The 23,504-nt window shown below is 39.8% G+C and overlaps 1 protein-coding gene across 7 annotated transcripts in view; it reads right to left on the bottom strand.

Annotated features, from left to right (window-relative positions):
- The window catches only part of Oxr1 (oxidation resistance 1), a 402,931-nt gene that overhangs the window by 51,534 nt on the left and 327,893 nt on the right, over positions 1–23,504 (bottom strand). For 3 of the 7 annotated variants that reach the window (XM_036208895.1, XM_036208899.1, XM_036208896.1), the window contains exons 4-6: positions 7,630–7,712; positions 3,739–3,846; positions 2,720–2,833 (exon numbers count right to left, since the gene is read on the bottom strand). In XM_036208895.1, coding sequence (XP_036064788.1) covers positions 2,720–2,833; positions 3,739–3,846; positions 7,630–7,712 — 305 coding nt within the window. Of the gene's footprint in view, positions 1–2,719; positions 2,834–3,738; positions 3,847–7,629; positions 7,713–16,990; positions 17,308–23,504 lie in introns of those variants that run through there. The other 4 variants (XM_036208894.1, XM_036208898.1, XM_036208897.1 and 1 more) reach the window with 2 other exon arrangements.

The following is a 23,504-nucleotide window of genomic DNA, read 5'->3' as shown; positions in this document are numbered from 1 at the left end:
CAGAAGAAAAATGGAAAGGGGTCCCAAAGATGCAGTCAAGACAGAGTTCTATGCAGTGAATCTAACGTGGACAAAGAAAAATGCACAGGGACAGTGTTCTGCTCTTAAATCTGAGGTTAGCAACAAATAACTCAAGTACTTGGGATTTCTGGGGATATAGCTCCATTGGTAGAGTGCTTGCCCAGAATGCACAAAACCTGGAGTTCAGTCTCCAGCATCCATAAAACCAGGCATATTGGCATACCCTGTAATCCCAGCACTCGGGGTGGGCCGGCTGAGAGGGTAGAAGCAGGAGGTCCGATAAATTCAAAGTCATCCTTGGCTACACAGTGCTTTCAAGAACAGCCACAGATTCAGCAGACTGTTTTAAAAAACAACAAATAAATAAATAAGCTCATAATTTTACCCAACATAGTAAATTCTAGCTACTTTACCCACATTTTACACTAGGGTTCCTTATGTTTCTTCATCCACATGTGAAACAAAACGAAAAATAGTTTGAATGTTTAAATTGTCAAAGATAATACTTTTATGAAGTAAATTATTTAAAAATATAGATGATAATGTGTATGTTAAAAAAGCCATAAATAAGACATTTTAGGCTCTTATATAATATGATACACAAAACTAAACATTCAGGAAGCCAATCAATGTTTATTGGAAATACTGACTGATAATTTCTGCAATAAACATGTAGTAGCAATGCTAACAGACATTATTTAATGTGATGCTAGTATGCATCATACACCAAACCAAAGATAATATTCAAACATAATATTCTTTCTTCTAAGAATATATATATTATTAGAAATATAACAGCATAAGAGGCACATAATAGTTGTAATGCAGAAATTATCACCTGAGATATACAAAAAGTTACATAGGAAAATTATCTTAGTTCAGTAATAAATTCAATTTTATGCAAAAAGCACAACTATAATTTATAGAAATCACTGTTTAAAATAATGTTCTAACTACGGTATGCAGTCTCTGGGGAAGAAGGTGATGCCTGCCCTTGAGTGGAGAATGCTTCATGAGTTCTTCTATTTCTTGACTAGTCAGAGGAAAGGATAGTTTCTGGAGCATATCGGAGAGCAGCTGAGTCACTAGGGTTAAGGGGTCATTCACAAGCTTTTGTTATTCTCCCCTTTTCAGCTACAAGGCAAAGGACAGATGACCATTCCCACTCAGGAGGGGATCTGCTCAGATAGCCACTCCCACTCAGGACGGGATCTGCTTTGGTTTTTTCTTTTTTGATCTCCTTTTTTATTTCAAGATTTCAAAATCAAGCCAGGAGGTAGAAAGATGTGGTCTGAAGGGAATCCTACAGGGTTCTAGTCAGGAAAGTTCCTGCAATTTACTCTATATAATTCTACTTTCGGACTAGACGCTCAATCTAAATCCACCTCTGACTACATTTTTCCTTGTCTATCAAACTCGGCACATCCCCTGCCAAGTGGCAGAAACAAGTTCAAAGTTGTTTTGTTATTGTCTACAATATCCATCATTAAACTCCGACTTCCAATCTTATCAATGAGATTAAGTATAATCCAGATTGAGCACTCTGAATCCCAAAATCGGAAATGCTCTGAAACCCCAACTTTCTCAACAAGGCCATGAAAGGTCAAGCAGCAAATTCCTGACCCTGGACGACAGCACACAGAAACCAGTGTGCAGGACTATCCCGTGTGTACATTTTCAGGGTGCAGGAAACAGAACTTTGTATTTAGGATTGCTTCTAGTCCCAAGGTTACCATCTCTCTCCCTTTATCCATTCCTCTCTCCCTCCCGCTCTGTTTGGTTATTAGTTTGACATTTGAAGCAAATTCTGAGTGTAAACTGGGGCAGAAAATAAAAAGGTGTCTTCTAAGGCCAACATCAACCAGCTTCCCAAAGACTCTAAGTTACCCAAAGAAAGGAAATTCTTTTTTCTCAGTTTTTCGAGACAGGGTTTCTCTGTGTAGGTTTGGTGCCTGTCCTGGATCTGCTCTATAGACCAAGGCTGGCCTCGAACTCACAGAGATCCACCTGGCTCTGCCTCCCAGGTGCTAAGATTAAAGGCGTGTGCCACTGCTGTCCAGCAAAAGAAGATTCTTTAATAAGTAACCAATAGGCATTACAAAACCAGAAAATTATGATCACTATTAGTTAATATAGAAAAAATTCTTTTTGGAGAGACTTTAACTTGTAGATGCAACTTGATTTCTTAAAACTCATTTGTAAATCTAGCTTACCTAGGACATTTTTCTCCTTACACATGCTGAATAAATTAACTGACTCTATTAATCCTGAAAGGAATAGGTAGGATGATAAATTCTTATTCTTCAAAGGCAGTGCATTGAAAATGAATTCAATTTAAAGAATTCCAAGTACTAGTATGCATGTATCATGTACGTGTGCATGTGCGTATACACACACCTGTACACACACAAATACAGATTGCAGAAAAAAATATGCAAAGTGGACATGATCTTATCTCATTTTTGTTAGGTGTAAGTCCCTGAAAAATTAAATTTCTTATGGTATTTATAAGATAGAAATGATGACTGTCTTGGACCATTACTACCAAAGGTATATCAATCGAAGCTAAGCATATTAACAAAATAAAAGGATCTATAATCACTGTAAGCACAATCAAGTAGGATGAAAACCATGCAGTATGAGTAACATGTACACTATGTACATTCTACACAGAAATGGTTGAAAGTAGGATACTCACAGTGATTTTATCAAATTCAGCCTCAGATGATGTTGGTGACAGAGGACTTACTGGGCTTAGAGATGGAGAGCTCTCAACACTGGAGACACACTCAGGATCAGGAACGTATAAAACCTATAAGAAAATGTTCATATACAGACTCAGAAAAACAAATACTAATGGTCAAATAATGCTGTATAAGTGAGTATTATTTGATAGTGACCTTTGGCAATAAAAAATTCAGGTTATAAGAGTAGAACAGCATATCATATGTTGTACTAAGTATGAAAAAATAAAAATAAACACTTTAAAATTAATTTAAGAAATTCATTTAGAAATGGTTACTAAAACAAGCCATTGAAACAGCATAGAAACAAACTATTACTTTATGTGGTCATCTTAAAGGCAACTTGAATAACTAGAGAAATTAACTGTACATATTTCCTTGACCCAACAATTTTATATGTAGGAAAGTATGCTGTGGAATATGTATAAAACAGACAAGTGTTCACTCCAGCAGTGCTAACATTAGGAAGAGAGCAGCAACACACTAAGCCTGGCTGTGTGACTAGTTCCATAGTGACATATCCACACAGTCATCACCACAGGGAAGGAAAGTTGTTAGAACATTTCCTAAGGGTCACAGACAAACTACCGATAGCTGCAGGGGAGACTATTTCAGAAAGATCTCTTTCTTGTTTTGTTAACTTTGTTTGTTTCTAATTTGTTAACTTGTTTCCAGAAAGCAAGTTAGAGATTGAAGGATAGCTTACCTTTAAAAATACTGGAACACTGTCAATTCACATGAGATGTTTTAAGTGTTTTTAAAAGTTCTTAATAATATTCGAAACATAACTTACAATTATTGTCAGTTGTTTTAAGAGGGGAATTAATAGATGTGACTTGTACTTTTATCTGGCCAACAGGATTTGTTCCAGAACACATAAAATTCTCATATTTTCTACACTGTTAATGATGTAAAAATAAGTATGTTTTCCCCAATAATTTTAAACATCAAAAAATTTAAATAAAACCAATACCTGCCCAGTCACGACTGCTCTGGAGAATAACTTATTTAACTGAACAAGCTCGTTGGGTGTGGTATCAAATTTCAGGGCAATGCTATTCAAAGAATCCCTTGATTCAACCTGTTTAAAAGGAGAAATAGATTACTTTCACCTGTTAAAACAGAATAAATTATAAGATTGAGTGAGTATGTAATATTAATAGATCTTGGAAACAAACTTATGTTTGATTCATAAACTATAATTTCTGAGAAAATGCTCTAGGAATATCACATTCTACAGTGATCCCAACCTACCAAGACAGACAGCATGGTAAAATGTGTGCTTTACCACAGTCCACATTGGCCAACAACTCAAGCAGTTTCCAAACACAAACTAAACTCTTTCCAGCATGTCCACTTCCCCAAAGCATTAAAATACCTGAGCAAGAACCACCTCAGTGGTTAAGCGCTTGTACTGCTCAACACAAGGCCAGACTGGATTCCCAGGCCAAGTCAGACTGCTCATGGCAGTCTGTAACTCCAGCTCCAAGGATCCGAGTGAACTTACTTCATATGCACAGACCCCCACCACACACGTTAGAAACAGAAAGAAAATTCAGTGTCACAAAAGGATGGAAGAGAAGAGCTGCAATTTCCAAAACAGGAAGTGACAGCAGAAAATGCAAGCATCTGGGAAGGTAGGAACAGGAAAAAAACAAAACAAACCAACAGAAACACATCTGTGCCTTAGGTCAGGAAACGAGAAGGATATGTTAGAGCAGTGAAAGGGGTCCTAAGGAACGGGGGAGAAGAGGGCAAATAGAGTGCCTGGGGGACTATCTGGAGGAAGGAAGGCACTAGCCAAAAGAGGATAAGGGTGCTTGGGGAGAGGAAACCAATTAGAACAAAGAATACAATGACATAAATGCACAACAATTCCAAAATGAAGCTGATTATTTTGCAGGTCACTTGAAACTTTAATAGAAATAAAGGACAGAAAAAGGTGAAAGTTGGAAGGATGAAATGATAAACAGCAGCAAAAAGAAAAAGCCAATGGATTTAATAATGGGAAAGTATTTCAGTAGAAAGGCATACTAAATTATAAAAAAAATGATAATGTATAACATTCTGAATGTGCACAGAGTCTGTAAACACATATGTATATGTCTGTCTGTATATATGTGTACATGAATGTGTAGAGGACAGAGATCCTTGACTGGTGTTGTCTTTGAATGTTTTTCATCTTATATTTTGACTTTTTTTTCCCAAGACAGGGTTTCTCTGTGTAGCTTTGGCAACTCTCCTGGATCTCGCTCTGTAGACCCAGCTGGCCTTAAACACACAAAGATCCACCTGCCTCTGCCTTCTGAGTACTGAGATTAAAGGCATGCCCCAACACCACCTGGCTTATATTTGAGACAGTCTCTTGTTGATGTTCAAGCTGACTAAACTACTCTGGCTGAAGGCCAAGTTCCGGGATCTGTGTGTCTCCATCTTCCCTCTGCTGAGTTACCGGCACACACTGTGGCCTGGGGCTTTCTACATGGGTTCTAGGGATCTGAAGTAAGATCCCCATGTTCTCAAGGCCAGTGCTTTTCCAACTGAGTTAAGCATTCCTGGACAGTTTGCATGTATGCCATTCTTATGGCCCAATTTAATTCCCATTGAAAGTGATTTTACAATTAAAACTGTGTGTGCATGTGCATGTGCGTGTGTGATCTGATTTTAACTTTTAGGTTACCTAAAATGTAATGATTAACTTTATGCTATGTAAGGTAGTATTGGAAATATATTTAAGCTAGATAGCATATATTTTTCAAATGGCTTTGCAAAATTCCTGGAACTCTTGGGTTCAGACAATACCATAGAAATAAATACAGCAGTCAATACAAAGTTATGGTATGTGAAGATTTGATAGACTTTATGTAAGTATTTTAAAGATAATAGAAAAATACTATAAAATAACAATATCTAGCTTTGAGTTTCATGTTTCTTCCATTTTATAATTTGACATGTGTAATAAAAAAATAAATAAATAAGACCTGTTAGATGTTTTATGATTACTGGTCAATATATGAGCTTTTAAAGTCAGTCATAAAGAATGGAATTTTTTTTTTCAGGTTTTCATGGCCTGCCCTCACTGCGTGGTTCTTACTTTAATTTTGCTTCAAATGTCTTATTACATTTTAAGAATGATAAATTTCTAAATTCAAAACCAACAAAATCTTATAGTTCATGAACATCAAAAACTGTATCATATACATTTTTTTTTTTCCGAGACAGGGTTTCTCTGTAGCTTTGGAGGCTGTCCTGGAACTCACAAAGATTCACCTGCTTCTGCCTCCCGAGTGCTGGGATTATAGGCGTGCGACACCACAGCCTGGCTCATATACATTTTTATAACACAGTGATAGACCTTATGTCTCAAATCTTATGCCTTTGTAAACATTTAAGAATATTCTAAATTTTATTACTTAACCATTTACTATTTGAACTCATTTCCTCATCTCAATCATATAGGCACAAACATACATAATTTAGGGTTGTAGTGGGCTTTAAAATCCAATTCTTTCGACAGAAGTTAATTTGATCCTACCTAAATATGTAGTTTCTAGCCTTTTGAAAATAATATGACTGTGGTGATATTGTGCCCCCCCAATATATTGTGCACCCTAATAAACTTATCTGGGGCCAGAGAACTGAACAGCTACTAGACAGACATAGAGGCCAGAAAATGGTGGCACTCACACCTTTAATCCTATCAATTGGGAGGCAGAGATCCATCCGGATCTTTGTGAGTTCAAGGTCACACTGGAAATCGCCAGGCCTGGTGACATAATGTCAGGAAGTGATGGCGGGAAGCAGAAAGGTATATAAGGCGTGAGGACCAGGAACTAAGTTTGTTAAGCTTTTAGGGTATGAGCAGCAGTTCAGCTGAGATCCTCACAGATGAGGACACGGAGGCTTCCAGTTTGAGGAAATAAGATCAGCTGAGGAAATGGCCAGATAGGGTGAGCTGTGGCTTGTTCTGCTTCTCTGATCATTCAGAATTTACCCCAATAGCTGGCATTGAGGTTTTTTATTAATAAGACATTTTAAGATTTGTGCTACATATGACAAATGTCAATTATACAGTATATATAAGTATATGTAAGTACAGTATTTATAAAAAAAGTATAACTCAAATTTTGATAATGTTCAAGAATTCGTGGTAAGTAGTTTATAGACTCATGCTGGAAGGTCTGAACACTGAAATGTTAACTAGGTTGAAGGCTGCTACTTTCTCCTTAATTGTTATAATATGTTAAAAAAAAAAAGACCAAGTAACAAAGTTAATATGAATTCATATATTTGCCTTACAACATGTTTAGCATCATCTAAATCAAACATGTTTACATCCAACCAAGTAAGCAAAACATGGCACTCCAAAATTATTTTGTCACTTCAACTGTCCACAGTAACCAGAAATGAGAAAGAAACAGTATAGAGATCTGAGGGTCCATTTTGAGAACAACAAAAAACCCATTTTCACAGCTGAGGGAACTTAGCACTCACCTTAGCTCGTGAGGGTCTGTCGTCAGCATTAACATTAGCACCCCTGGGAACCCCTTCAAGAGCACATTGCTTAAAAAGGCAAATATTTTCCTAAAAGCCTAATCTATTAAAATTATTGCAACATAGGAAACTCTCACTCTAAATTACCATCAATATTAAATTTAATTTGCTAGAATAACTGTCTTTGTAGAACAAAGTAAGGAAAACAAGTCATAAAAAGCAATTAAGAATCAAAGGATTATTATTAAGGAAAGCTACACAAAAGAAGTCAGATTTTTCAAATGAGGCAATTAACAATGCTTGGCTCATCTGCAAACAGAAAATGCCATTAGTAAGATTGTGACAAAGATAAATTGCCGAAGTCACTTACAGTATACTCAATAGTTCCTTTAGGCTTCTGGAAAGACATCCTTCGTCCATCCTTCTTTTCTAGGGTCTTCTTTTGGCCAGTGTCTAAGAAAATCAAAGTAAAACACCTATTAAATTCATCTTCCTTTCACAGTAATGCCAACAACTGCATGAAGGAGCTTACTGCCAGATATACAATTCACTAATTTAGAGAGGTGTTATTATTATTGTTATTACTATTTTCAACTAATGTCTAGAAAAGATATAATTAATATGCATAGGAAAAATTCCCTATAGGCCATAAAGATAGTCATCTCTATGGTACAATCTGGAACTGCATAATTTAAATCAAATGTTAATTATTTTTCATTTGTTTATCAAGAGATTTCATGTGGCTTTTTTATCTTCAGCAATAGGGAGTTACTGGCCTCAGTCTGAAATCTGGGCCTGTGAGTCTTCACCTCTATTCTCCCTGTACCAGTGACTCCATGGACTGAAGTGATAAGTACCACCTTATCTAAACATCTCAAATGATCAACAAGAAAACCCCTAAAGTACTAGTTCAAATTTTCAGAGTCAAATAAGAGAGTAAATGTAGCCAGGTACTATACTGATCCAAATTAAAACCACTCTCCATGAAAGATTAGTTCTGAAACTAAACTAATCTGGAAAAACTTAGGTTCCTGGTTCTCCCACTATCCAAACTTACTTGACCCTTACTACGCTAGACTGCATTTCCTTGTAACCAGTACATCAGCTGTCAGATGGACTATTTAAACGGTAATAAACACTAAAGTCTGAAGTCCCCAAAAGTCAATGAAGAAAAGTTAAAGCTGTCCTAAAATTTCCTGAGAAGCAAGGCCAATTACTGCTATTAATTACAAAACTTTACATCTCCACTTCATCTGCTACAGTTTTAAAGTTGCCATCTGTGTTTTCAATCTCTCCCACTAAATTATAACCTCTAATACGTGGATTTGCTTCTTTCTCCAAATTCTCTTCAGTGCCTAACAAAGGGTACGGCAGCCAACTAATGTGGATGGATTAACACTATTCTGACACAACCATTGAAACTACTGCAATCCTTGTCACTGTCTAAATGTCCCATAGGAAAGATCAGATATGGGCCAGTAAGACAGCTCAGCAGGTACTTGTCTCCAAACCTGGTGACCCAATCTCTGGGCCACTGGACCCAGAGGCACAGACCCTAAACAAATAAATGTTAAAAGGTTAGATAAGGAGTTACAGTATATACATCACAAAGGAACAAGGGCAGATTTGTGTGCACACACAGAAACTGATACATCTTTACTTCTGTATCTCAAATATCTGAAGAACCACAGTGGGAGGAATGTTAAAATTCAAGGGTAAGCAATGGGCAAAGGGCAAGGTCAGACAACTCACAAGGCAAACACGGCCTTACACATAGTCAAAGATGTTGAGGTGCTCAGACAACTAGTGAATTGTAAATGTGAATCGCAGTGAGATACCATTTCTCACATACCAGACTGGGTAAAAATTCAAACGCTTAACTACATACCGTCTGTAGGAAAACAGGCCCAGGCCCACATTTCTGGTGGAAGGCAAAATGCTAAAATTCTTTAAAAGATTGTTAATTTTGCCCATCAGAATATCATTTTAAGCCTCCTGTATACATCTGACATACATTATCGATTGCTTGTCTGGATGAGAAAGTAACTTACTTCTGCTGCTTCATAAGTAGTCAATAGAGGGAGCCAAAAATATAATGCAAAATCAGTCTATAGATCATAATCTCATATCCCTCTCTGTGGTGAAATATAAAATACATTTGATCATTCTTTTGGTGTCAGACACGGCCATGACTTCCTTTGTCCAAAGGAACAAGGATAGAAATATGTCTTCAGTAGACTGGTAGAGCTGCTTTTCTTATACACTTTTATCTAGTCTATGTGTCTTTTATATCATGTATCTTGATTCTATTCATTTCCCTGTCCCTTTGCATTCACCTCCACCCCTGCACCCTCTCCCAAATAAAACAAAATTTAAGAGAAAAAAGGAAAAAAAGTTTAAAATCTCATCCTGGGAGCTACAATGTGACATAGTGAGTCATACCTGTAACCCACTTTGTCCATATATGTTTACTTAACAAGTGTTCACTGCAAAGAGTCACTAGTCCCATTCGAGGCCTCTGGTTTCTACTATATGAAGGATGCTAGGCCCTCACTAAGGCTCTTCCTGAATATCCTATTGTTACCCTGTGTTGTGGAGATCCTGCAGCTTTGGGTCTGCAGGTTAGGTCACTTGCTCCAGCAGCTCATACGTGGGGAGGATGTTGGCACAGGCCAAATCATAACCCTGGATCTGGGCCTGGGCAGCTGTAGGGTTGGTCTGCTGGCCAGTTCTCCCCTGACCTCACCACTAGAGTGAGCTCTCCAGCACTGCCCTGGGCTAATTCACCTCTTGCAGCAATGATGGAGGGTTCGGCCAGTTCTTCTGCTTTCCAGCCCTCAGGGTCTCTCCCACACCTGCCCCATTAGGGCCAGCTCTATTGTGCTGTCCAGAGGAGCTACAGGGATCACTCTCCTGAGTACTGCAGCTGGTGAGAGGTAGGGACAGCCCTCCTGTTCTTACGACCCTGAGGCCAGCTCCTCCACCTGTCTCAGGCATTGATGGACTGGAGGTTGCAAGCGGAGAGGGCATCTCTCTTCCACCCACACCACATGTCAGATGAGTAATGGGGACATTGTACTGACCATTTTTCTTTTCTTTTCTCTTTTGGTTTTTCAAGACAAGGTTTCCAGCACTATCTGTCCTGGAACTCGCTTTGTAGACCAGGCCGGCCTCAAACTCACCGAGATCCACATGCTTCTGCTTCCCAAGTACTGGGATTAAAGGCGTGCACCATGACACCTATAGCTTTCTTTTCCTGTATCCCCAATCAGAGATGGTTCTCACACAGGATGCTCCTCCATCAACAGAAATCCCAGAGAAAAGATGTAAGTCCTAAAAAGTTACTCCACACACACCATATGTATGCTCTCACGAACCTATTCCTGTTTCTGTTCCAGATTAAATCACTGTGCATGAAATATCAAAGAGTTATTCAATAATTCATGCATGAAAAGCAAATTAACTAGAGGAAAAAGTGAACAATCGGGAATGTGGGCATATGAAACTGTCATTCGATGCCACAGACTTAAATCATAGCAGTCTTATCAAAATGAGAACCCCAGAAATAAAGAATATACAATAAAAGGTCTATTGATCCAAAATAAATTATAAAAAGGTGGCTAGTAAAAGTAATTGTGAACATTATAATTGTAAATAACAATGAGTAAATATCAGATTATAAAAAAGGAAAAATAGTAGATAAAACAGCTCATCATAAAAATCATTATTTAATGTTCCACTAAAAATTAGTAAGATTCTAACAATACCAACTTGTGAATGCTTTGAAATCAGACAGACCTTTCAAATATCTTTCATTAAGCTCTGTCCTTTTCTAACTAGCCACTCAGAAGAGATTTCAGCAAGAATGCTTTTTCCAATAATAATGTCTCTGAAAGTTCAGGTTAGATTGATTTCCAAAGTACAACCTTCAGAATATTATAGATTCTCTCCAGATGGACCAGTTCTACCAAAAGAAAGTCTTCTATATGCACTTCTAAAATCCAGTTTCAGAACTCTGCTAAGTCAGTTTAACAGCTTAACAGGCCCTGTAGCCCACCCCTCTCTCATGTCCTGCATGGCTAGCCAATCACTTTCCATATCTGCTCAGGGTCTTCAACATCCAGAGCTGTCCATAAAGTCAGTAGGGTCTGACAAGTCCTCCTTAGTTCTTTACACCCTACCCTGCTCATGAACTCCCAGTAACCCTTGCTATATTCAAAAAGGGCTAGAAGCTCTTACCCACTCAAAATACACTGCTATGGCTCTCTAAAATTATGTAATGACCCTAAATAAAGTTTCTAACTGTTCTTCAATGAATATCCTTGATTTTTTTTTTGACATTAGCTGTCATCATATTTACTGAGTCCAGAATTTGAGACTAGGTAGGTATATGTCTCAGTTATCACTTCCAATTATAAACTGAAAATACTAAATAAAAAATACCAATGTAGATAAAGAATCCAGAGGCAAAATTCCTCAATGTGATTTTTAAAGAAATCAAACTCACCCCATTTAAAATACAAATTAGCCACATTTACTTAATAGCTATCATACATCACAAATACCACAAAACATTTCCATCATTACAAAAGAAGTTTCACTATATAATCTAAAATCTATAACTTAAAATCTAAGTATCCCCAACCCCGCCTTCCACTCAGATCCTGAGATAAGTGCATACCTGGATTGTTTCATCCCTATATAGAACTGTTACACCATCACCACTGACTACATTAAACTGTTTGCAAACAGACCTTTGGAAGGGCTGGAGGTGGAGTGTTTAGCTAGTAAACATGCTTCTTGAGCAAGTATGAGAAGCTGAGTTTTTATCTCCAAAAGCCATGTAAAGGCTTGGTGGGTATGGCAGCCCACTTGGAATCCCATATTCTGGGAAGTGGAGACAGGAGATCCTCGGGGCAAGATGGCTGGCCAGACTAGCAGAAATGCAAGGGAGGCTCTGCCTCAGCAAATGAAGTGGAGAGGCAGTGAAGGAGATACCCAACATCAACCGTGAGCCTCCACACGCAGTGGCACACAAGCAAACATGAATACATATAGGCTCACACATCACATATAAATAAATATGCAATAAAACAAAACAAGACAAAATAAAATAGAGCTTTCAAAATTGGAGTCTTTAAGATAATGTGGGTTATTTTTTCGGTGGTTGTTTTATTTATTTTTGCTATCTTACAGAGTTTCTTCTATTTATTCATAAAATAAGGAATGACTGTTTATCCTGAATGCCCAATCAATTGGTTGAGTTTTGTCTTAGGGATACTGGTTTCTATCTAATCAGGTTTTGCTCTTTTGATTAACTGTAAGTGAAGAAAAACAAATATTTAAATCTCTGACATTTGTACTTGTTCTTAAAACGCATTCCCTGTTCTACAGTAGCATCAAGCATGTAGTAAAAACTGTGGAGAATCTCTTAATGATAAGGCTGCTGGTGACCACACAGAAGGATCTTTTACGGAGTGCCCTCTCTCCTTATCTGCACTATGGATCCCTGAGGTTTCAGTTATTTGCTGCCAATTACAGTCAGCAAATATTAACAGAAACAATGAGAAACTATCTAACAGGCTGTAAGTTCCACACCAGTCTAAGTAGCATAATGAAATTTGTATCACATATATTCCCTATGCCCAGTGTACCTACCCTGTTGATGTCACTCAGCCATTAAGTAGCCACCCAATCAGATCAACTGTTACTGTATCATTATTTTACAGTGACATTAAAGTTCAAGAGTGGCCAATCAGAATTGAGAACACTGGCTGGGATTAGTAATATTTCATGGCTTGCTTCACACAGTTCTAAAGGTTCTGAAAACGAACCAGCAATACAAAGTTTTTTTTCAGGTATATGATTCAGCATAGAGGATTTTAGCAGCTGAAAGTCAAACAGATCCTATCACAGAATTTATTTCAGTGACCTTGTGGTTCAAATCCAAGTCAACAAAATATAACCTTTTGTTTTGTTTCTCAAAGTAAGCACCCTGACAGTTATGTGAACCATTTCATCTTAACTCTCTATATTTCCAAAGCACAGATATAAAATTCAATAAAAATTTCAGCAAATTGAGAGACAAGTTAAATTACCCAAGTCAAAACAAACAACGTTTTGAAACAGAAGGATTAGGGAAGAATCAATTCAAAAGTTCTGGGCTATTATCCACCCTCTTTTTTATTGGATCATTTTTCATCAGCTCTATATATACACAAAACACTATAAATGACTTCATGTCCAGCTCAACAGTGTGTGGCTGAGGTCTACAAACCATATTAAAGATGCCGATGGCCCACTTTCGAGGCCGAAAGAACGGCTCACTCCTAAGATCAGACCCAGCAAATAGGCATTTTAGCAAAACTGGTTCTAGGACTACCCCCACCTTGGCTGGCCTCTATTGTTACCTTCCCAGCCAGGGGAAGTAGAGGACTAAGGAGAAGAGAACTAGCTTTACCATCTTCTCACAGGCAAGGTAACAGAGGAGTACTGAGCTGGGAACAGGGAGAGGTTTGGGAGAGGTAAACCACACCCCCTTTGCACTCCAAATCCAATGTGGTCTAGGAACTAAACACAGTAAGAAGACAGGTGGAGTTTTGAAATGAAGTGTTCGCTTTGCAGTGCTGAGCACGGAATTCAGCGCCTGGGGTACATTCATCAAGTGTTACACCCCTAGACTCTGTGACTGACATTTTAAAATAAGGACAGCTACATTAAACATAGTCTTTTAGGTACTAGAAGGGAAATGAAAAGAAAAATTAAATGGTGCTATTTAAAGGATACTGTCGTCAACTGGGAAAACAGGGTGGCTATAACAGAGTTTGGCAAAAGTTGATGCTTATATAAACCTGTCAAATCCACTGAGCTGTATTTACTAACAATATGATTCAGTAAATATTTAAAGAGTATAACATGTGGGCTCTCAACCTGAGGGTTGCGACCTCTGTGTGGTCGACTGACCATCAGAAAATACAGATATTTTCATTATGATTTGCAACAGTAGCAAAATTATAGTTATGAAGCAACAACGAAATACTGTTATGGTTGGGGTTACCACAACATGATGAACTATATTAAAGGGTCACAGTATTAGGAAGATTGAGAACCACCAAAGTAGGCTACTGTCCTAGCCCCCAAAAGAACAGTGTTTAAGGTGGGTGCATGTTTTAAGTTTATGAATTACACTGTGTTTCTTTGTAATTTTTATAGAGAACATGTGATTGCATCCTTACTGTGCCTCCACTGTGTCTTAATGACCATTTTCCTGAGGAGATTTAACTTAAAAGCCAGAAGCTAAGTGAAGGCAGCTGCCCTGAGGTGTCAACGGAACAGTATTATTACCTGGGCTGTTTGTAGAAAGTGTAAAATCAAAATGCCTGACCAAAGTTTTCTCTGGTCTTTCTCTAAACTGTTTATGGTAAAACTATGCCATCATTATCCTTCAAAACCTGAAACGGTAAGAAGTAAGATCTCCAGCAACAAACTGGGCTGCAGATTACAGACAACCTATTTGCATATAAGTGTCTGTGACAGGAAACATGGCTGACATGTTTTTCAAGGGAGGAGACAGGCATGTGGACATGTCAGCTGTCAGAAACAACAAACCTATCTCAAAGCACAGCAGAGCCTAATGCAGGACACAGATGCAAGAATGACTCTGGCCCAAACCCAGCTGTACGGTCTGAGGAATAAAATTCTCATTGTAAACGAAAGACTGCTTAGAAATCTTAACAGTACAGAACGGTGTGCTTTATTTATTTGTTTGTTTGTTTGTTTGTTTGTTTTTTTATTTATTTATTTTTGGTTTTTCGAGACAGGGTTTCTCTGTGTAGCTTTGCTCCTTTCCTGGAACTCGCTTTGGAGACCAGGCTGGCCTCGAACTCACAGAAATCCGCCTGCCTCTGCCTCCCAAGTGCTGGGATTAAAGGCGTTCGCCACCACTGCCCCGCCCACAGAACGGTGTGTTTTAGATGCTGCTTCTCAGAATCAGGACAAGGTGGGGAGCTGCTATGCTAGTCAGGTGTTCCACCTGTAAGCTGTGTCCACAGCAACCACTCACTGTGATTCAGAAAGCAACCAAACTTTCAGTAGGGCACTTATTTTTTGCCTTGTCTTCAGAACTCTGTATCCTAACTTCAGAGACAGGCCACCTTTCTCACATGCTATGTCCTAGCTTTATCATCTATCAATCTTACTGGTTTTGCTCTAAATGACAAGACTCGGGGAGCTGAGAACCTGAGATTATTTCATCCAACCTCATTCACAAACCAGGAACCACAGTTACTGCCAGGGTCAACCCACGCACTCACTGTGGTCACACTGCTGTGACATCTCAAGGCCTCTTTAAACTGTCAGATTTGGGGCAGTGTAAACCTTGAAAAGAATGCACTATGAATTCATAAACAGGTTCAAGAGAAGAGGCATTTGTAGAGCTTCTGCAGCTGTGATTCTGAAGGAAAATGGCAGACCCAGTGGTGCTCCATGTATGTTCAGGAAAGAAAGATCCGTATGTGTGTGGGCATCTATTAGATATTCAATACATCCCCACATACTGTATAGCCACCCACTCTGAGGTTAATCAATAATAGCACCCGTCTTCAAGTAAGAAGCTGAATTTCATTTTTAAAGAACTCTTTACTCAGACATTGCAAGTACCGTTCTGCATTCCTGGTCTCAACTTTAAAAGGATTTTTAATCCAGCCAAAAACTTTACAAAATAACCCCCCCCCCCCGGCTTAATTTTTTCCCCTAACTTCAGAAACAGGAAGACAGGGGTTCTCACTAAGGAACACAAGATGGGCAAAGTAAGGAAGAATGCATTTAAAGGGACATACTGACACTAGATTTTAAAAGTTCAGTTTCTTCAAGTTACACACCCACAACACAAGTGAGGAATACTCATTACTTCAAGGCTGTAAACGGAATAGGAGTGCCTAGTTATGGACAAATTTTTATGGATTTTGTACTTTTCTCTACTTTTGAGACTGAAATGTTCATATATCCACCCTGAAAGCCCCTATAAACATACTGAAGACAAGCTGGGGAAAATATATGAATGACAGATCCCACAGAAAGCCAATAACGCCGGGAAAACTACCATATGCATTACACCAAAATGCGTATGCAGCACTTGACACTTCTCAGTGAGGGACCAGAAATATGCCATTATAGGGTCTTTGAAGAGTGGCCTGAAGCTGCTGCGGTGGAAGACAGGGGACACAAAAGTTCAAGGCAAATAATAAGTGAGAAAAAGTTCCCGGGTTCGGCCTCAAGAGAACACACGGTGCAAAACTCACTTCGGTTCCCAGACGAGGGAAGCGCTTTCGATTACAAAGTACCATTTGTTGGGTTTGGTTTGGGGTTGGTTTGTTTGTTTTTAAGTTAGGAAAGGAGTCCTGGCAGCGGACACGCACCAAGTCCAACCAGGGACCAAAGCAAAGGCCGCCGCCGAGCAGACGCGGGCGTTCTGGAAGTCTAACTCGGTGCACGTCACAACTGGTTGGAGGAGGCCAAGGAGCGGCAGGATCCCACACTGAACCGGGGACAAGTCGGGGGAGGCGCCGGTCCCCGGGTAGGAAGGGCCACCACCAGGCAGCTGCCAGTCTGGGGGGGCTCGCACACCTGCCCGGGCCGCACACCTGCCCGCGCCCCTCGGCGTGGCGCCGCCTCCCGGTCCCGGTCCCGGTCCCCGTCCGCGCGCGGGGAGGCGAGGCGCCGCAGAGACTCACCGGGGCACTCACCGGGACCCTCGGGGCTGGCCGGCGACGGCGACGGCGGCGGCTGCTCGGCGGGCCCGCAGCCGGGGTCTCCCGGGGCCGGCTCCCTCAGCAAGTCCTCGAAGCACACCTGCCGAGCTTCGCTGCCGCCGCCGCCGCCGCCGAGCCCCCACAGGCGGCTGGCCGTGCCCCGCAGCAGCCGCCCGCTCTTCCCGGTGAACGTGGTCAGGTAGTCCATGCCGCCCGTCGTCACGGTTCTCGGGGCCGCGGCCGCCGCGCGACAGCGCCCGCCCAGCCTGCCGAGCCGGGGGCGGCGGCTCCGCGCCTCCGGGCGGGCGAGCGAGCGGCGCGGGCCGGGCCTCCTTGGGCCCGGGGCGGACCAACATCGGGACGCGCGTGGGGGGGGGCAGCGGGCGCCCAAAGTTCGGAAAAGTTGTGCTCGTCGTTCCCGCGCTCCGCGACGGGCAGAGCTTCACTGAGCCAAGCGTGGCTCGTCTTCCTGGACGGACCCCAAGGTTAGAAACTCCGGGACCTGGAAGTCTCCGGGGCTCGCTCCAGCCGCCCTCCCCCACCTTCCTGCCGCGGTGGAGCAGACCTGCTCCCCCCCCCCCCCCCGTCCCGTCCCGCCCCGCCCCGCCCCGCCCCGCCCCGTCCCAGACCCAGCCGGACTTTCTGGACCGCCGAGGAAGGGAGGACCCCTAGCCTGCAGCCCGAGGGCAATGCGGGGCCCACGGCCGGCCCAGACACCCTGCTAGACTTACCCGGAGTTCAGGGGCCTAGCAAAGTTTTTGCTAATGGTGTTGGAAACTGTGTGTGTGTGTGTGTGTGTGTGTGTGTGTGTGTGTGTGTGTGTGTGTGCGCGCGCGTGCCATATAACAACTTGCACCTTTAAAAAAAATTTAAATTTAATGCCGAAGTAGTGATGATGGCTACTTTAAATGTTAAGACTGCAGTCATACTTTAAATAAGGCAGTGGCCATGTTTGAAGTTCGCTGTGCGTTTATGAACTTTTGCTAAATTGACTTTGTAGGAATCCAGTGCAGTGAAGGCTCTGAAGATCAACAGATCTGCCTTTTAGGTGGGAAAACAAGGCACTGAGAAAGATCAGTGACTTTTGACACACCCTTATGACTAGGGTTTTGTTTCCTGTGAGATCTGGTTAGTCTTTTCATGTCTGTTTATAGCTTTGTTAGTTTTCCCACAAATTAAACAAGCCCCCTTTTTGGAGTCGCCAGTATATTGAAGTATTTGAGGATAAGTTGTGATTGCTTAGGACATTAAAAGGCTAAAAAGACTCTGAATAATGGAGTCCAGAAAATGGGGGACTTAGTTTGCCCTGTTATAATCCCTCTGATCAATGTTTTAAATCAGTTGGCTCATCTTTTTCCCATGCTCTTACTCTTACCAGTTTAAATTCTCGCTTGATTGAATGAACTTCAGGATCTTAACATCAGCATCAACTTTGTACCTGCTTACAAATATAGAATATGTGGGCAGCATCCCCAGAGTGTCTCATTTACAGTGCTTATGGGGAAGAGGCTGAGGGAATTGCATTCTCAGCAAGCATTCCTATGTTCTGAAAGTGTTGCTTGGTTTAAAAATGGCACCAGGCTTCCTTCTGTATCTCTTAAGGACCTCTTGGTTAGGCCAAGTAATGGGCAGTGTTTGTGATCCCCCAAACTCAGATGTTCAAATCCTAATCCCACATGATGGTTTATGGAGGTAATTAAGTCATGAGGATGACATCCTCTTGAAAGGAACCAGTACCCTGGTAAGAGCAACCTCAAAGAGCTCTCTGGTCTACCTGCAATGTAAGGTTCTGTAACTAGAAGAGGGCGCTGCCCACAAAATCTGCCCTTGCTTGGCACCCTGGTTTTGGTTCTCTGGACTCTATGCAATAAAGTTTCCTTATCCATAAACCACCCAAGAATGGCACTTCCTGTTAAGTTTGTCTTGTTTATATCTGCAAATTACATTTCAATAGAAAGCATCACTGGGTTCAGTACCTCCACTGAGTTCTTTGAGTCTCAGCTTGCTAGCTAGGTTTGGTGAGCATAGGCCTGTAATCCAGCTACAATGGAGGACAGACAAAAAGATTAGTTCAAAGCCAACCTGGCCATTTTACCAAGAATTTGTCTCAAAATAAAATTCAGAGAGAAGGAGGCTAGAGAAGAACAGATGGAGAGAGAAAGGAAAGAGGGTGCTTCAAAATACTTTTAAGGAAAAATCTTGATAAACTGAAATACTAGGGTGTGTCTTCTATTGTCTTACTAATTTTACTTGCTTTGTGATTAGCATAAACAAATAGTGTTTGAGTCCTTAATGCCCAATTAATCTTGTGCTTCTATATCCCGACAATAAGAATCTGCATTCTACTGTTTCCAAGACAATTTTAGAACATGTTAACCCCTGCCTCCCATTATTTTCTACATTGTTATAACAGAGGGCAAGAGCTGCTGGGCCAACTGTATACCTTACTGACTGAATACAAATTTGATTGCAATTCATGTGGACCCTAGTATTTCCTATGTAGTCAACCTCTTGTTCTGTGTTTCACATTTGTCATCTCTGCTGTTGTCATTCCAGCGAAGTACCAAAGCTATCACTCCAAAATGGCACATTACCTTCAACATGACCCAGAAAGTCATGGGCCATCAGATGTGAATGCTCACTTTTCTTTCCTTGTTTTCCATCTTATCTTCCTATACAAGTTCCTTTCCATAATTTGACTCAGAAAGAGGTCCTCAGTTCTGTCCTAACCTCCCCCTAAAATCTACTTTGATCTTGGTCTGGCTGACGTTGCCTGTGACATGCCAGCCTGTGAGTCTTTCTATTGCACTTTCCCTACAGTATCTCCTTTGCTCTTACCCTAGGTGAGCAACCTCAAACTCTTGTCGTCCTTAAAAAACTTCCCTTGCATACCATACTCACGTGTAGGTTACCTTTCACTTCATTTTTAATGTCTTGTTGCTGACATGTAATTTAAAATCCACCTGTTTAAAGTGTACAGATTGAGGAAATATCATGAACACCTTTGTCTTAAACAGTTCATCATGTGAAAATAAGCTTAACTGTTTGTTAGACACTCCCCATTCTACCTATTGCCCTAAGCAATCACTAAGCCACTATCTATGGACTTGCTTTAATAAGCATCTCATATTAAGAAGTCATGTAATATTGACTTTGAGGGCCAGCTTCTTTCACTGCATGTCCCAGCCCCAGGCCTTCTTCATACTGTAGGTGTATCTATCTGTATATCACGTAATGCTCCCCTGGACATTTATTCATTTATTAGTTCTTGGATATTGGGATTTTCCTGATTTGATGGTTATTATTAATAATGTTGTGACCATCTGTACATCTAAGTTTCTTTTCTGATATTTTATTTCACTTGAGTGTATAAAAAAATGTTAAAATTACAGTCTTAATCTATATATTGAAACATTCCATATTAACCTTCCAACTATTTTCTTTACAGACATGTAACAATTTATCCTAGAGTTCATAGGACATTCCAAGGTGATCCAAAGTGCTAATTTAAAAGGAAGGAAGTAAAAAAGAACAAAGCTAGAGGCCTTGTATCTCTCAATTTCAAAACATAAAGTTACAAATTATATATTGGCCAAAAGATAACATATAGATCAATGGTATAGAATTAAGCATTAAGAAATAAACATTTAACGGTATTGGTTTTCAACAAGGAGGCCAAGGACGTTAATGGGTGTGTGTGTGTGTGTGTGTGTGTGTGTGTGTGTGTGTGTATTGTCTGCAACAAACAGTTCTGGAATGACTGGTAGCCACATGCCAAAGAAAAAGCTTAGATTCCTCCCTCATACCAAACACACGTTAATTCAATATGGCTCAAAGAAACATCTGTAAGAGCTAAAACTGTCTAACTCTTAGAGGAACACGGAGGTTCCAGAAAATCTTCCCAGTCTCAGATTTGACAAGATTCTAAGCAGTGACATCACAAGCTCACATAACCTAAGAAAAGCCCCTTACTTCTAGTCAGTGAAATGCAGTTAGCTGTCAATAAACACTAGTTTCTTCTATTAGAAAAATAGAGCCCCCCCACCAAAAAAAAGAACTTTAATAGTGTTTTGGTGACAGCAAGTGGAAATTACTGGTTGTATAGATAACAGGTATATGAAGATAAAGTGTGGTACTTCCTGCAGAGAGCATTTTGGCAGAATCTACACATTTTTAAAGCATATACACTTTAATTCACTAAGCACACTTTTTTTATGATAGGTCCTATTTATGTCTGAAGTGATACAGTTTCATGTTTACAAAAGCAATATATTGAAAATACTTTAAATGGTAATAAGCAAAAAAATAAGATGCTTATGTATTCAAAGATTAAAAACCATGTATTCTTCCTGGACACAGAAGCATGTATTTGTAACAACCAGCACTCAGGAAGCTTAGGCAAGAGGACTGCTGAAGCCAGCCTGGGCTATGCAGTGAGACTTACTCAAAGGGAGGAGAAGAGAAGACTGCCTGGTATAGTTAGTAAAATAAATAAATAAATAAATAAATAAATAAATAAATAAATAAATTTATTTATATATATATATATATGAAATCAATGTTCAGAATACCTCCTATCTTCCATTTTTGAAAATGGAACAAAGTGTATGTATCCACAGGTAAAATTTTGTTAGCACATATATGAAAATGGTAGCTAACCCTGGGGGTTCAAGACTGCAATCTTAGCTATTAGGGAGGCTTAGGCAGGAAGTTGGAAAGTTATAAAGTCTGTCTTATAAAATGAGTTCAAAGCCAGTTGGACCACTGTTGAAACTACGAATAGAAATCAATTCTCTCTCTCTCTCTCTCTCTCTCTCTCTCTCTCTCTCTCTCTCTCTCTCTCTCTCAGGGGGTGGGGTGGGGAGAAACACAGAAAGAGAAAGAGAAAAAGAGGAGAGAGGGAGAGAGAGAGAAGGGGCAGAAACAGGCACATTCACACATGAGGGGGAGAAAGAGAAACAGACACAGAAAGAAGAGAAGAGAGGAGAGACAGAAATAGAGACAGACAGAAAAGGACACACACACACACACACAAAGAAACACACACACACACACACACACACACACACACACACACACACACACGATGTACAGGAATGGGGATGTGGCACAATGGTCCAGTGTTTACACAATGTATGAGGCCCTCACTGCAACCCCTTGTATCATAGGAGGAATTAGAAAAGAAAGGTAGCTTGTTGCTTTCTGATACAAATAACCTAGTGGGAGGGACTGAATTTTTGTTGTTGTACACTATGTATACATAGCTTATTAGAATGTTTTTATAAGTTAAAAATATTTCAATGAGTCTACTCTGCCTTCTAGGAAGTTGTGACTGAGATTGTGCAATATTAAACTACTGTTACTCAGCCCTGGCTAAAACTATTTAAGATAAAAAGCTGTATTTCTTAATTACCATATCTTACTGCACCAAGTGCAATCCATTCTTTCTCTGCAGGGGTAATCTTTCTATCGATTTAGGTCACTAAAAGTTTAGCCTAACTGAGATCCCAGTGACAGATCCTGTCTTTAAAAAAAAAAAAAAGTGTGTGGTTCCTGAGGAAAAACTCCTACTCTATCACACATATATAAACACACACACACACACACACACACACACACACACACACACACACACGCGCCTTCTATATGTCTTATGTGTCTAGGTGACTATCTGAAATATATTAGTACCTTAGTAAATGTGAGTTATTTCATAACTTTTATTATAACAATTATTATCTTGTTCAATACAGGAAATAATTGTATGGGAAGCTAATACAGAGTCTGGGGAGATAGCTCAGCAGTTAAGAAAGCTTGCTTCTCTTCCAGAGGACCCAAGTGTGGTTTCCAGAACTCACATTGGTCATCTCATAACCAACCACACATAACTCCAAGTAAATCTGACGTCCCCTTCTGGCCTTCAAGGGTACCTACACACATCGGCATACAACATATACATAAATAGAGATAAAATCTTTTTCAAAAAAAGGAAAAAAATTATATAGAAGACATCATTGATTATGTTGGTATTCTGTGGGATCAATTTTAAAATAATCCCGACATGTATGTAGAATTTCCAATCAGGAAAAAGTTGTGAAAATGTAATACATGTTTTCATCAATCAAATAGTTAATTTTACCCTCTTGCTTTAAGTCTCAAACACGATGGCCATATTTTATTCTTAGAAAAGGAGGAGTATTCTGCCTTTTCTTTAGTGATATTTAGTCTCATTGAAATAATTTTTCCATTATCTTTTTAAAAGAAAAGGGAAATATATACACATAATAAAAGTTCAAGGAGTATAAAAAGCTATATAGTGATAAGTTTTCACCACTTTGCAAAATCAAGGTTCTATGATTTCTTTTGTGCACTAGTGTGAGCACGTAGTGTATGTAGATAATATGTACCCTTTCATTTTAAAGAAAAAAATGGAAATTTATTATATCAATTGTTTTAGTTAAATTTATATCAAAGCCTTTCTATTTCTAGAGCAAGTTCA

Source organism: Onychomys torridus, chromosome 16 (assembly GCF_903995425.1).
Source record: "Onychomys torridus chromosome 16, mOncTor1.1, whole genome shotgun sequence".
Lineage (NCBI taxonomy): Eukaryota > Metazoa > Chordata > Mammalia > Rodentia > Cricetidae > Onychomys > Onychomys torridus.
The sequence above is the reverse complement of the archived record's forward strand: the minus strand, read 5'-3'. Positions and strand labels throughout refer to the sequence as shown.